The sequence below is a fragment of the Tachysurus vachellii genome, chromosome 8, assembly GCF_030014155.1.
Source record: "Tachysurus vachellii isolate PV-2020 chromosome 8, HZAU_Pvac_v1, whole genome shotgun sequence".
In the NCBI taxonomy this organism is placed as follows: domain Eukaryota; kingdom Metazoa; phylum Chordata; class Actinopteri; order Siluriformes; family Bagridae; genus Tachysurus; species Tachysurus vachellii.
The window spans coordinates 3,415,122-3,428,088 of record NC_083467.1 but is presented as its reverse complement, the minus strand read 5'-3'; the positions used below and the strand labels follow the sequence as shown (position 1 = coordinate 3,428,088).

Sequence of the window (12,967 nt, the reverse complement as noted above, 5' to 3'; positions counted from 1 at the left end):
TAACAGTCAAATTGCAAAGTTTTTACAGTGGAGAGGAAAAAGAGTCCGGACTATTAGGATGCTTATCGATTCCGCAGAGGAAACTGGAGGAGAACTTTTGGTGCAGAGTGCAGAATTTATAAACGTATTTTTCTTAAGCATGTTGAATTGTGCCACTCGATCTCCATCCAAACCCTAATAAGCGCCATCCCATTTATTCCACAGACTCTTGCAGCACTTTTTTTAAATTGATCCAGGGATTTTTAAAGCCATAAAACAGAAAAACAGCCTCAGGATGGACAATAGTACACGATTGTAGGATTACGGACACCAACAATCCCTAGACTACACCGCTACAGGATTATACCGTGTACAGATCTATTTTTCTATTTTTCATCTATCATTCTGTGTATCAAACTAGCCAGCTAGCATAGCTGATACGGATATAAAACATTAAGAAATACGTCTGTTCACTGAATCACTGCAATCCTACAAACTCCTACACTCCACTCTTTCACTCTTTTACTCCTGCATAATTGCCTGATTTCTTTCCCTTCACCATATGAAAAGAAAATTGCTAGAAAAAAAAAAACAGTGCGCTCGCTGCTTGAAGTCAATTTCGAAACTTACGTTGCCTAGTTGCTAGTTGTCATGTGACATGACGTACATTTTTTTTTTCTCCCAGTAATTATTAAGTAGTGCTCATGAATACTGCTATAAATTAAACGCTAGAGAGAGTTCAGGAAAAAAAAAAAAAATAGCATTTGCCATGTCTGTCATCCTGAAGTTTTTTTTTCTTTTTTCTTTTATAAAATCCTTTATCAATTTCAGGCAGTTTATTACCTAAACATACCCAAAGAAGCTACCCAATTACCTAACACTAAACACTAAAATAATGAAGGAGAGAAAAATGGCTACAAAAGAGATAAAAATGGTCACACGTTACGACTAAACGTCTCTTCTAGAATGTTCTTCATTTAAACGAATGCAGATCAATAAACAGAAAAAAAACTTATTCTCTGCAGTATTTTTGTATTAGTAGTATTTCCTTCCCAGCAACCAGACTGAAGTAAAATATATTTAGAATGCAAACCTACTACAGTATGTTTTCCCGAGCGGCTTGATGTATGATAAAGCTCACCAAGGGGCCAGAGAGCAGCCGAACGGAATTGGATATCTAGGTCTATAAAAACACAGAGGGTCATGAACTTCTTCACAACCGCTACAGAAACCTTGTGGAAATTCAGGCGCAGGCTAAACACATTCTGCTCGAAATTGGTTAAGAATTTTCTTAGTCCAAATGAGTCTCAGGCATCATTAGACTTGATGGGAGCGGAATGGGCCAGAAGGCTCCTGCTTCAAGCAAAGCAATCCAACAAAACGATGGGTCTTTCATATCGATTACCTGTGCGCTGTTTAAGCCTCTGTGTAATGAGAGAATAGAGAGATAGAGGAAAGATGAAGGGGTAGGTGGTGTGTGTGTGAGTGTGTGTGTGTTTGGAAGGGATGAAGGGGTGATTTAGAGGCCTATAGAAAATGGAAGATAATTGTTGCCTGAAGCGCCAAATGAATCCAAAGGGAAGTTCGAAATATAGAGGCCGAAGGCAGGTCGACCGTATTTAAAACTTCTTTTCTGTTGTTTCCTGGCGTTTTATTTCTTGCTTGAGGGCTCTATCTATATATCTATATATTTGGCAGGGCTTGCCATGTTTGAAGCAAAGCCTAGAGTAGACAGTTAGTATGATTGACATTGTAGAAAATGAGATAAGTATTGCTCCAGACCAGGTTTGAACAACAGCCATAACGTGTGCTTTTCTTTCTAGATGCCGTTCTTTGATTTCTCGCTGCCAGGCTTCACTCACAGCGAAGCGAGTCCGTCTTAGAAATTTCGGCAAGGGACATTTACTACACGAGCTGTCCACAATGGCTGAAAGGATACCTGCGGAAAAAGGAGGGGAAGCAACCTGAACTGAGCACAAAAATGAACTCATCTTTATCAAAACCCACAAAGCAGCTCCTGGCTTTTAAATGCCACCGATCTGACATCTAGTACACTTGATCAATCACCAGTTCATGTCCGAGTTCCTCAGATCTTTTCTCAGCTCCCTGAAGCTAGTCAGAATCTCAGGAAAAGCACAGTAACAGAAATCATTTAACACCACTACTCCATCTCTCTCTCTCTCTCTCTCTCTCTCTCTCTCTCTCGTGCAGTCATCAAGAGTGACTGACATGAATGCCTTGATGTAGTTCAAAACCTCTTGGCAGCTTGTAAGAAGAAAGCAATGACCTGAAGGAGGGACTAGCCGAGCCTCTGAACTCAGCAATTTTCCAACGAGGTAATCCCTGTTCAGGTGACAGCCGTACGAGACGTGAGGCCGACGAATGCTTCGTTTGAAATGTGTCGCTGTCAGCTGCCTGTGGTGGGGAAAACTTGAACACGCTTGATTTGTCTCAGCAGCTATTTCTGTTTTTTACAAAAAAAAAAATATAGGCTTGTTGTTGCCTTGGATGACTTCAGGTGATGTCTTTACACCTGCTGCTCTCGATTTGAGCTTTTCTTTATCCCAGTGGAGTAGCTTAGCACAACGGGGTCTAAATGCTAACTACATGATTTGAGGATTAAGGCAGAGCTAGACCATAACCGATGACAGGAAATCCCTGCCATCCTTGGCACCTAACAAGAGAATTGGACAACTAAATTTCAGTGGACCCCAAACATGGACAGCATATGGCCCAACTGGGACTTGAATTAAAGGCCCAGCAGTCTAATCGTAGCATTTACTGTTACACAGAGAACAACCAAAAGAACATTTCTTTATATCATGTAGGGCATTAAATTTGCAGTGACCTGATACAGTCACTAGCCACTTTATTAGAAATACCATAGCAAGACATCTTTTCCGCCCTTTGCTTTCGGACCAGCCTTAATTCAACATGGCATGGATTCCACCGGGTTTTAAAACAATCCTTTGATTCCGATCCATTCAAGTGCTGCAAATCTGCCAACACGTTTATTCTGCGAGTCTCCTTTATAACCACGTCCCAAAGGTGCACTACTGGACTCAGATCTAGTCTCTGGGGAGCCCACTGAACTGCACAAAGCTCATTGTGACATACTGTACACGACTTGTCCTTTGTGAAGGGGTGGCTTATTAATTGTAGCCATAAAGTGACATATTCAGATAGGCTCTGGCATTCAAACAATATTCTACTGGAAATAAGTGGCCTGATTAAGTGTGCCAGCAGCAGTACCCACCACCAGACTGAACTGCTGGTGGTACCCAAGTTAGATTGGATCCAAAGATTCATTCTGTTGACACCAAATTTTGACCTGACCGTCTGTCTGTCACAGCAGAAATTAAGGTTTATCAGTCGAGGAGACGTTTTTCCAATCCTCACCTGTCCAGTGTAGGTTAAGCAGGGATTTCCAAGTACGACAATCTTTACAGTTTACAGTCTGCACAAACCAACTCATATACCCCGAATACACAAACCAACCATCTGGAACCAACATCCACGCCATGTTTAAAGTAACAGAGATCAGACTTTTTCTTTAGTCTGATGTTTGACGTGATTTTTTTTATTTTATGCATTGTGCTGCTGCTACGTGATTGGCTGCATATATAAAGTGCAGGTTTACAGGTGTTCCTATAAACCGAGTGGACGGTGTGTACAGATATATTGACATTGCAACGGTTTTATTTGTTGTCATTGCAAAATAAATGTATTTTATACACCTTTTCCACCAAAAAGAACCGGGTGCTGGTTCAGAGCTAGCACTGGTGCTGGTTCAAAGTTGGTTCCACTGGCGAACCTTCTAAGAACCGGTTTGCCTTTCCACCAGCTAGAGAGCCATCACAGAGGCGAGTCTGATGTCACTGTATACGTGTCGCGTGTCCCAGCAACTTTAGCGCAGCAGCGGCAAACACAAACACATCAACAATGGCGGATGTTGCTTTACTGTTAATGCTCATGGCTTTGTGAACCTACATTAACACCCAAACGCGGTGAATCCAGCGGGTACGTGCAGCTCCATGTAATCTGTATAAACGGAGGTTGTTATGGAGAAAGTACATAACGTTATTTTATTATTAACACAGAAAAAAAGTTAGCCTTAGCATGTAGCTACCTACTATCATATGTGCTGATAATGTATCATATCGCGGTAAAGTAAAAGTGTATTAAACATTAGTATACTTAAGGTACATTAACAAATGCGCTAACAGTAGCCCCGCCACTTTTCCTGGTTCAGAGCCGGTGCTTTGGCTGTCGAAAAAGAAAGAACTGGTTCTAAATTAGGCTCCGAACCAGCACTCAAACTGCCTCGGTGGAAAAGGGGCAAAAGTGTCAGTTAGTATCTTCTCGGGAAGCTTGCCTCGGGATATGTATGGCGTTGTGGCATTAGTGTGCCGTCGTGTGCCTTGTGCAATCCTTAGCCCTGATTACATTTGGAAGAATTTGATGGCAGGAAGATCCCTATTAGTGTTGTGTTGTCTTTTTCTCTGCTGGGTTTGGAAATGAAATGAATGTCATTACTTGGATTGAGATATCTGGGAAATGCAAGACCTGGGTGTTAATGGTATTGCTCACGATCTGTAAAACCATGTTCCTGGCTGTGTGTGATAAACCTTCAAGCAAGGCAAGCTGGACCGTTGTCTGGATCATTCCAATCATTCTATAAATGCGTGCGTGCTTTATTTATATCATTTATATTAAAGGACGCACACAAACCTGAAAAAAGAAATTATGCTGATGCTCATACTTGGGGAGCTCAAAAGCTCCTGGCTACACAATTGCACTTATATATACAGTATACGGTTATATAATGGAACTGATTTATAATCGAGTACTCTGCTGTCATCCAGATGAGGATGAGATTCCCTTTTGAGTCTGGTTCCTTTCAAGATTTCTTCCTCGTATCGTTTCAGCGAGTTTTTCCTCACACTTCGCATCAACGTCCATTATTAATCGCATTATACAAATGAAATAGAATTAATACGAATCTAATGATAATTAGGAAATGAAACATATAATAAACAGTCCTTAAATGTAATTACATTCGAAATGGATATGCAGATGTGACACGGTAAGCTGTATTTTTATTTTTTATTTTTTCCTATTCGTTCCATCCTAATCATAAGCCTACACTTACACCCACAAATATCAAAGCGTAATGAACATGTTGTGTCGCGGCTATTAATTAATGACACAGATGGGCTCGTTTTTCGTAGAGATGAAAGAGGAGCTCAAATAAACAGAAATGAGGTGGCGGCCTGAACTTATTATTAAAAATTAAAAAAAATATATTAAAAAAAAAATAAATAAATTGCTGGTAAGCATGTGCAGGTTTGCAATTGGTTCACAAAAAAGGAATAAAAAAAAAAAAAAAAAAAAAAAATATGTTTGACTGTATATGTTTCATCACAGCTTGGACTAAAGAAGCAGTCTGCTCCGGAATCACGAGTGTAATTTCTTTTTCTTTTGTTTGGGATTTTCTTTCAAATTCTTTTTGTTTGTGCGCTTCATAGGAGTGTGATGACTCAAAAAAGAAAAGAAAATGAGTTACCTTGCTAGAAACCATTTCATAGCATGAAAAAAAAACAGACAGTCTGATTTCTTTCTGATGAGCTACGTGAATCTTAATGTGCTTTGTACACCACATATGCACAAGAAGCTTTATATATATATATATATATATATATATATATATATATATATATATATATATATATATATACAGTACTGTGCAAAAGTTTCAGGCAGGTGTGAAAAAATGCTGTAAACAAAGAATGCTTTCAATAATGGAAGTGTTAAACATTTATTTTCATAGATGAACAAAATGCAGTGAATGAACAGAAGAGAAATCTAAATCAAATCAATATTTGGTGTGAACACACTTTGCCTTCAAAACAGCAGCAATTCTTCTAGCTACACTCGCACACAGTTTTTAAAGGAACTCGGCTGGTAGGTTGTTCCAAACATCTTGGAGATCTAACCACAGATCTTCTGTGGATGTCGGCTTTCTCACATCCTTCTGTCTCTTCATGTAATCCCAGGCACGCTCGATGATGTTGAGATCAGGGCTCTGTGGGGGTCGTGCCATCGCTTTATGCTGGTTTGAAGGCAAAAGTTAGTATCACCAAATATTGATTTGATTTAGATTTTTCTTTTGTTTGCTCACTTTGCATTTTGTAAATTGACAGAAATAAACAACCATTATTTATATTTCTGAAAGCATTCTTTGTTTACTGCATTTTTTCACACCTGCATAAAACTTTTGCACAGGACTGTGTGTGTGTGTATATATATATATATATATATATATATATATATATATATATATATATATATATATATAAATAAGCAAATGAATATTTTCGATCAAAACGTAACAAAAGTTCATAAAGATGTTTCATTTTCCGCTCGTGAAGCTTTACAGCATAATGAACTGAAAAAGAAAACCTTATGTTGACAAACACAAACTTCTGTCTCTTCTGGCTCTGCCAAATGACTAATTAACATATAAACCGCTCGCAATATTTCACCCGCTTTAAGTGGTCTCTTTTTAGACTGTAATATCTTGAAATGTCATTTTACCTTTTATATAACAGAGGCATCTCAATTTGAACGCAATTTGCCTGGCGACAATATGGAAGAATGAATCTCTTGGTAGACAATCTCCTCCGTCATAATATGGATATTATAAGCATGAAGGCTTAGCCTCCAGAACGAGACTTTTATATTTCATCACCGCATTCCACTTGGAGGTCTAATGTTCCTTAAAATGATTTCAGCTCAAGAAAGCGGCAGCTCTTGAAATGGAGTTTCATCATCTACATCAAGGCTGTAGCGGTAGCTACAATACACCTGCCACTAAAATCCGATCAAGTTGCTGGCTCCCAGAGATGGAAGATCGGATTTTAGCATGTCCTTCCCCTGAGACTGGGAACAACTCTACAGAAGACATAGAGTCAGAAAGATGTATCTACAGTAAGAACAGCAGGACGCGGCGGCTGATTACCTGGGAGGCGGCTTCGACGGACTATGGATCGGATCGCGAATTGATCGGTGTAATCGGAGGGCAAAAGAAAGAATAGTAATGTGTGAGGTGGAGAGAGGAAAAGTGCTCAGGAAGGTGTAAGAGCGACTTTTCTGTGACAGGTCTATTGGAGTAAGAACCGAGTTTAAGACTGACAGGTAATCAGGAATAATAACAGATCCACTGAACAAGCCAATCAAAATCTCTCACGCTTGCCTTGATTTTTCAGAGCAATTACTATTTTAATGTGAATTACAGTATAAGTTAATTATAGAAACAACTGTCAATCATTCGGTCTTGTCTTTATAGTGAACTGACAGGCACTTTAAATTCGAAAACATGACCGTTTCAGCTCAGCACTTCCGCTAAACTGTCAATACGTCCTTTTAGAGATGAATAAAATACAATACAATTGTGATTTCAACATGGTCCACTGCATAAACATGACATTTCTTTGCAAAAAAGGCCTCCGTTTAGGATACGCACCTATCATATGAAGGCAGTAGCAAAGAAAAGTCCTGCCTTTCTTTTACCAATTATTGCCAAAATTTTATTTGTTAATGTTCTTTGTTAATTTAATGTTAGTAAAGTCAAATATATGATTAATGATAACTTTATATAAATGAGCTTTGTTGATGCTTGAGCGAGTTCAGCTAATAGCATGTGAGGATTGGGTTAGGGGGCGGGGCTTCGGGGTGGCGTCGGTTACTATACTGTATTGACAAGATTGTGAGAGTGTGAAGTGCAGCCTTGTGATGATCTGGCCATCAGAATGAACTCCTAGCTTCTACAAATGAATTCATTAAAGGCATTTTTTTTGCAAACAGGTGCGTTAGTAGAACAAAAGCTTGTACTCGTTAGGAACATTCTGCAACCTGATACTGCAAGGAGATAGAGGTTGTCGAATCCCTGTGGCGTCTATGTCTTGCTAAGCCATAATTCTGAAGTGTGAATTTGAATTTCACATTACAGGTCTAGACATCACACCTCAAGTTATTAATTTTTTTGTTTATAGCCTATTTGACTGAAGAGGCTTAATCCAAGCTTTAACTCAAACACATGTGGGTCTATAAATATTGTGTACCAGTAGAAAATTAGAAAAGTAAGTCTGGCACGGCTGTAACAAACAGGCAAATATTACTGCTATATCATTAAGCTTTCAATCATTTGCATTTTCACAGGAATTAATTATGTGTTTCAGAGGCATTTGCATCCTTGGAGGGATCGTCGTTAAAATTCACGAAGCAGATGAATAAATATGATGTAAAGAACGTGGCTTTACCATTTCCTAATTGCACCTTTAAAACGAAATCCAAGTCTTTGCATCTTGATGCATCTACTAGTCATTAGTCATTAGTCACTATAGGCTCCTAACCATGCAGAAAATTTGCATGAGATCTTCGCTGGCTTCATTTGTTTTTACTGGATTCCTTTTCGGTAATCGTACGAGGCTATATTAAGCCGCATTACATAACAGACTCTGATTCCATTTGCCACTCGGGCATGGGATGTGTGTAATTGATTGGCTGAGTAAGCTAAAAGAAGATCTTTAAAAAGACATTGTCAGGAGGCCAATAAAACTTCACTCTTCAGTAGCCTCTGAGAGGTTAATTACTATCAATTTCGCAATCAAAAACCACCAACATCACCAAAATCCTGCCTCGCCACAAATTGCTGGTTTGCGAGATGTCGATGAAATAATGTAATGAGAACTCAGGAACACTCACCGCAACTCTGTCCTCGTTCCTGTACTGTTTCCACACACTCCCGCTGTCGCTGTAGAGAAGTGTGTATCCGCCGACCCAGTCGTGACTGCCATGGCGGCCCTGTGTAGCTACAGCCGTCACCTCCATGCGTGCCCTGAGGTCCAGCTGTAGCCACGGTGACCTGTCTGTCAACTGCGGGCTCCAACCACCACCTCCTGACAGGACGAAATTTCACTGATTTCAATTGCCATATTGTTATAATAATCACATACATTATATAGCTAAAAGTTTGTAGGCATATGTGCTTGTGGAAAATCTCATTTAAGACTCTTTGTGCTATAATAACCTCCAATTTTTTGGGAAGACTTTCCACTAGATTTTTGGTTATAAGGGCATTAGTGAGGTCTGTTAAATGGCAGGTCTGAGGTGCATTTGGTGTTCCAGTTTACCCCAAAGGTGTCTAATGAGGTTAAGATCAGGGCTCTGTGCCGGACACTCCAACATAACACACTGTGTCTTGGGGCTCACCATAGGGCTCGCTTTGCTTTGTCATGCAGGAACAGATGTTCTTGTGAAGTGTGTACAAACCTTTGACCACGTAGTGTGTCAGACAATGAAACTTGGAAGAAAAAGAAACGTTAAGTGTTAAAATTATAAAACGAATTTAGTCGGGCATTAAGGAGGAAATTGATTTAACTGGAGCGATCCCAGTAAGGCTATGACACTGAAGAACTTCAACCAAATCAAATAAGGTTTTGTTTGGCAATGAAGGCAGTTAGTTGATGCCAAAAATATCCCTACTTCTCTAAGACACAGAGGTGAAAATCAGTTCAACGAAGGAGTAATATGTCCGAATTCCCACTATTCATTAAAAAGTAGGTGAGAGAAACTCAGATGACCTCCTGCTTTCTCTGAGATTCTGCAGTATGGAACTAATGCACCGTGTGCTATCCCATAATACAACTGGACTGGTGCAGAAGAGCTGTCAGAATCAAAAATGACAGAAGGCGGCATGTCGGCTCTTGTGTAAGTGCTTTAAGTAATATATTTTTTTTTTATATGAGGTTAAAACCTTGGTCTAAATTGTTCAGTTTGAATGGTATAATGGGATAACGGAAAAAAGGTCATGGTCAACATTAGCATGTAACACAGTAGGTAACTAATTGAATGCTGTAGGTACTGAATCAAATGCAGTAGGAACTGAATCACAAGTCATGAGAACTGAATCAAGTGCAGTAGGAACTGAATCAAATAATCAAATGCAATAGATACTAAACTGAATGGAGCAGGAACTGAATCAATTGTAGTAGGAACTGAATCACAAGTCGTGGGTACTGAATCAAGTGCAGTAGGAACTGAATCAAATAATCAAATGCAGTAGATACTAAACTGAATGGAGCAGGAACTGAATCAAATGCAGTAGGAACTGAATCACAAGTAGTGGGTACTGAATCAAGTGCAGTAGGAACTGAATCAAATAATCAAATGCAATAGATACTAAACTGAATGGAGCAGGAACTGAATCAATTGTAGTAGGAACTGAATCACAAGTCGTGGGTACTGAATCAAGTGCAGTAGGAACTGAATCAAATAATCAAATGCAGTAGATACTAAACTGAATGGAGCAGGAACTGAATCAAATGCAGTAGGAACTGAATCACAAGTAGTGGGTACTGAATCAAGTGCAGTAGGAACTGAATCAAATAATCAAATGCAGTAGATACTAAACTGAATGGAGCAGGAACTGAATCAAATGCAGTAGGAACTGAATCACAAGTAGTGGGTACTGAATCAAGTGCAGTAGTAACTGAATCAAATAATCAAATGCAATAGATACTAAACTGAATGGAGCAGGAACTGAATCAATTGTAGTAGGAACTGAATCACAAGTCGTGGGTACTGAATCAAGTGCAGTAGGAACTGAATCAAATAATCAAATGCAGTAGATACTAAACTGAATGGAGCAGGAACTGAATCAAATGCAGTAGGAACTGAATCACAAGTAGTGGGTACTGAATCAAGTGCAGTAGGAACTGAATCAAATAATCAAATGCAGTAGATACTAAACTGAATGGAGCAGGAACTGAATCAAATGCAGTAGGAACTGAATCACAAGTAGTGGGTACTGAATCAAGTGCAGTAGTAACTGAATCAAATAATCAAATGCAATAGATACTAAACTGAATGGAGCAGGAACTGAATCAATTGTAGTAGGAACTGAATCACAAGTCGTGGGTACTGAATCAAGTGCAGTAGGAACTGAATCAAATAATCAAATGCAGTAGATACTAAACTGAATGGAGCAGGAACTGAATCAAATGCAGTAGGAACTGATTCAATGCACTATGTACAATTACAAACAAGCAATTTTGGAATGCAAGCAATGAAGGCAAATCTAGAATAAATACAAAGGCTTCTTTGAATAAAAGACTTTTAAGGCAGCAACATTTCTAGGACATCGACATCAGTCGGAGATAACATAATTAATACTTTGTCACTGTTTCTTGCAAGAAAGTTCATTCTTGCTTCCAAACAATTACAAATAACTTTTGTTTCTACACAAACTTCTCCTCTTCTCTCTTGCTGTGCCACACTTTTCCACCGTCAATGCTTTCCGCCTTCGTATTTATTTATTTATTTATTTATTTATTTATTTATTTTCGATTTTGAACGGGATGTGAACTGCTGCTAAGTTTTTGCAGGAATGTGTTGCAAGAATGCAATAAAATAGGAACTGCGGTAAGCAGAATGTTGTAAGCGGACTCTTAGAGGAGACTCTCAGGGATTGGATGATTGGTCAGGCCTCCGCAGTTCATCCTAGAATAGCACAACGTCATCAAGGGACGGATGGGACGGTTGGGGCATTCCTGTTTGAGGAGCTTACTCATAATAAATGAGGGACAGATGGTTAAAAAAGAAACACTGTGCGCTTACCACGAACATACTTGAGAATCCACCCCCTCTTCCTGTTTGAGTTTTGTTCTAATCTGCCACGGATATCAGTGAACAAATAAACTGCACAGATTCTATCCTTTAGGTTAAATGTTCAAACATAGGCATTGGGGTAATATAGTACACACAGCATAATAGGGTAAGTTAGTACATTGTGCTAAAACGATGCCCTCCTGCCCTCTCGAGTGTGAAGGAACACACCAGAATGGTTCATTACTTAGCTGCTGCAGGCTGAGAGTCAATACTATAGGAGGAGATGAGATGAATATCACGCCGGAGATCTCCGGCACGCAGGGAGTAACATTTACACAGCCTCCTCGCCTCCCTCGGGGAGGGAAAGTGTTCTGTTTGCAAGGCGCTCACACACAGCGGAGGCTGGCGGAGGCTGAAAATAACTTGGACACTGCAGCCAGAGTAATTACTCAGTTGAGGACCGGGGAAAGCTGAAGGTGTGAGTTTCTGTTTTGTTTTTTGTATTTTTTTTTTTCCCACTGCAGGTGAAGGGCTTGTCTTTTCGATTGATAACTTAGTTTGAAACAGGGACATATTGAAAAGCCCAATAAAAAAGATTATTATCGTCAAATATGCCAGATTGTTATAAGAAAGACAAATGGATTGGCAGGACGGGGAACTTTATAACATTGAGACTTTCCAATGGTCTCGTCTTCATCTGCATAGTATTCATTAAAGTTGAGAATTGAAACAGGTATAGAATTCGAGCACTGGGAATGACAGACGGTCTGTTTTACATATGAATTATATAACGGTTATATGAAATTAGCACTGATTTGAGTGCAACGGATGAAGCTTTAGTGGTGTGGAAGCAGGGCACGTACAGTACCACCTGTCCTTCATTTACACATCACATACTACATGAAACACACATGAAACAGACCATAATTTAACAAGCATTTGCACATCATTTACATCAAACAGAGTGGAATTGAACCATTCTGTGCATATCATTTATAGAGCTATAATTTAAGCAGATGTAGAGGTTTTGGAAGCATGTAACAGGTTAAGAGTTTGTCTTACAGATTCAGGGTTGGGGGTTCGAGACTCGTCTCCAGTCTGTGTATGTGGAGTTTGTATGTTCTCACAGGGTTTTTCTCTGGTTACTCTGATTTCTGCTGATTGGCATCTCTAAATGGTTTGTAGTGTGTGAGTGTGTGTGATTGTGCTTAGTATTGGACTGGTATACTGTTCAGGGTGTCCCCTGCCTTGTACCCCAAATCCTCTGGGATAAGCGCTACAAAAAAATGGATGGATGGATGGATAGATAAAGTCATAA

The 12,967-nt window shown here is 39.4% G+C and overlaps 1 protein-coding gene across 1 annotated transcript in view; it reads right to left on the bottom strand.

Moving 5' to 3' along the window:
* The window catches only part of cntnap5a (contactin associated protein family member 5a), a 124,210-nt gene that overhangs the window by 67,680 nt on the left and 43,563 nt on the right, over positions 1 to 12,967 (bottom strand). The window contains exon 3 of the mRNA XM_060875764.1: positions 8,746 to 8,939. Coding sequence (XP_060731747.1) covers positions 8,746 to 8,939 — 194 coding nt within the window. The remainder of the gene's footprint in view (positions 1 to 8,745; positions 8,940 to 12,967) is intronic.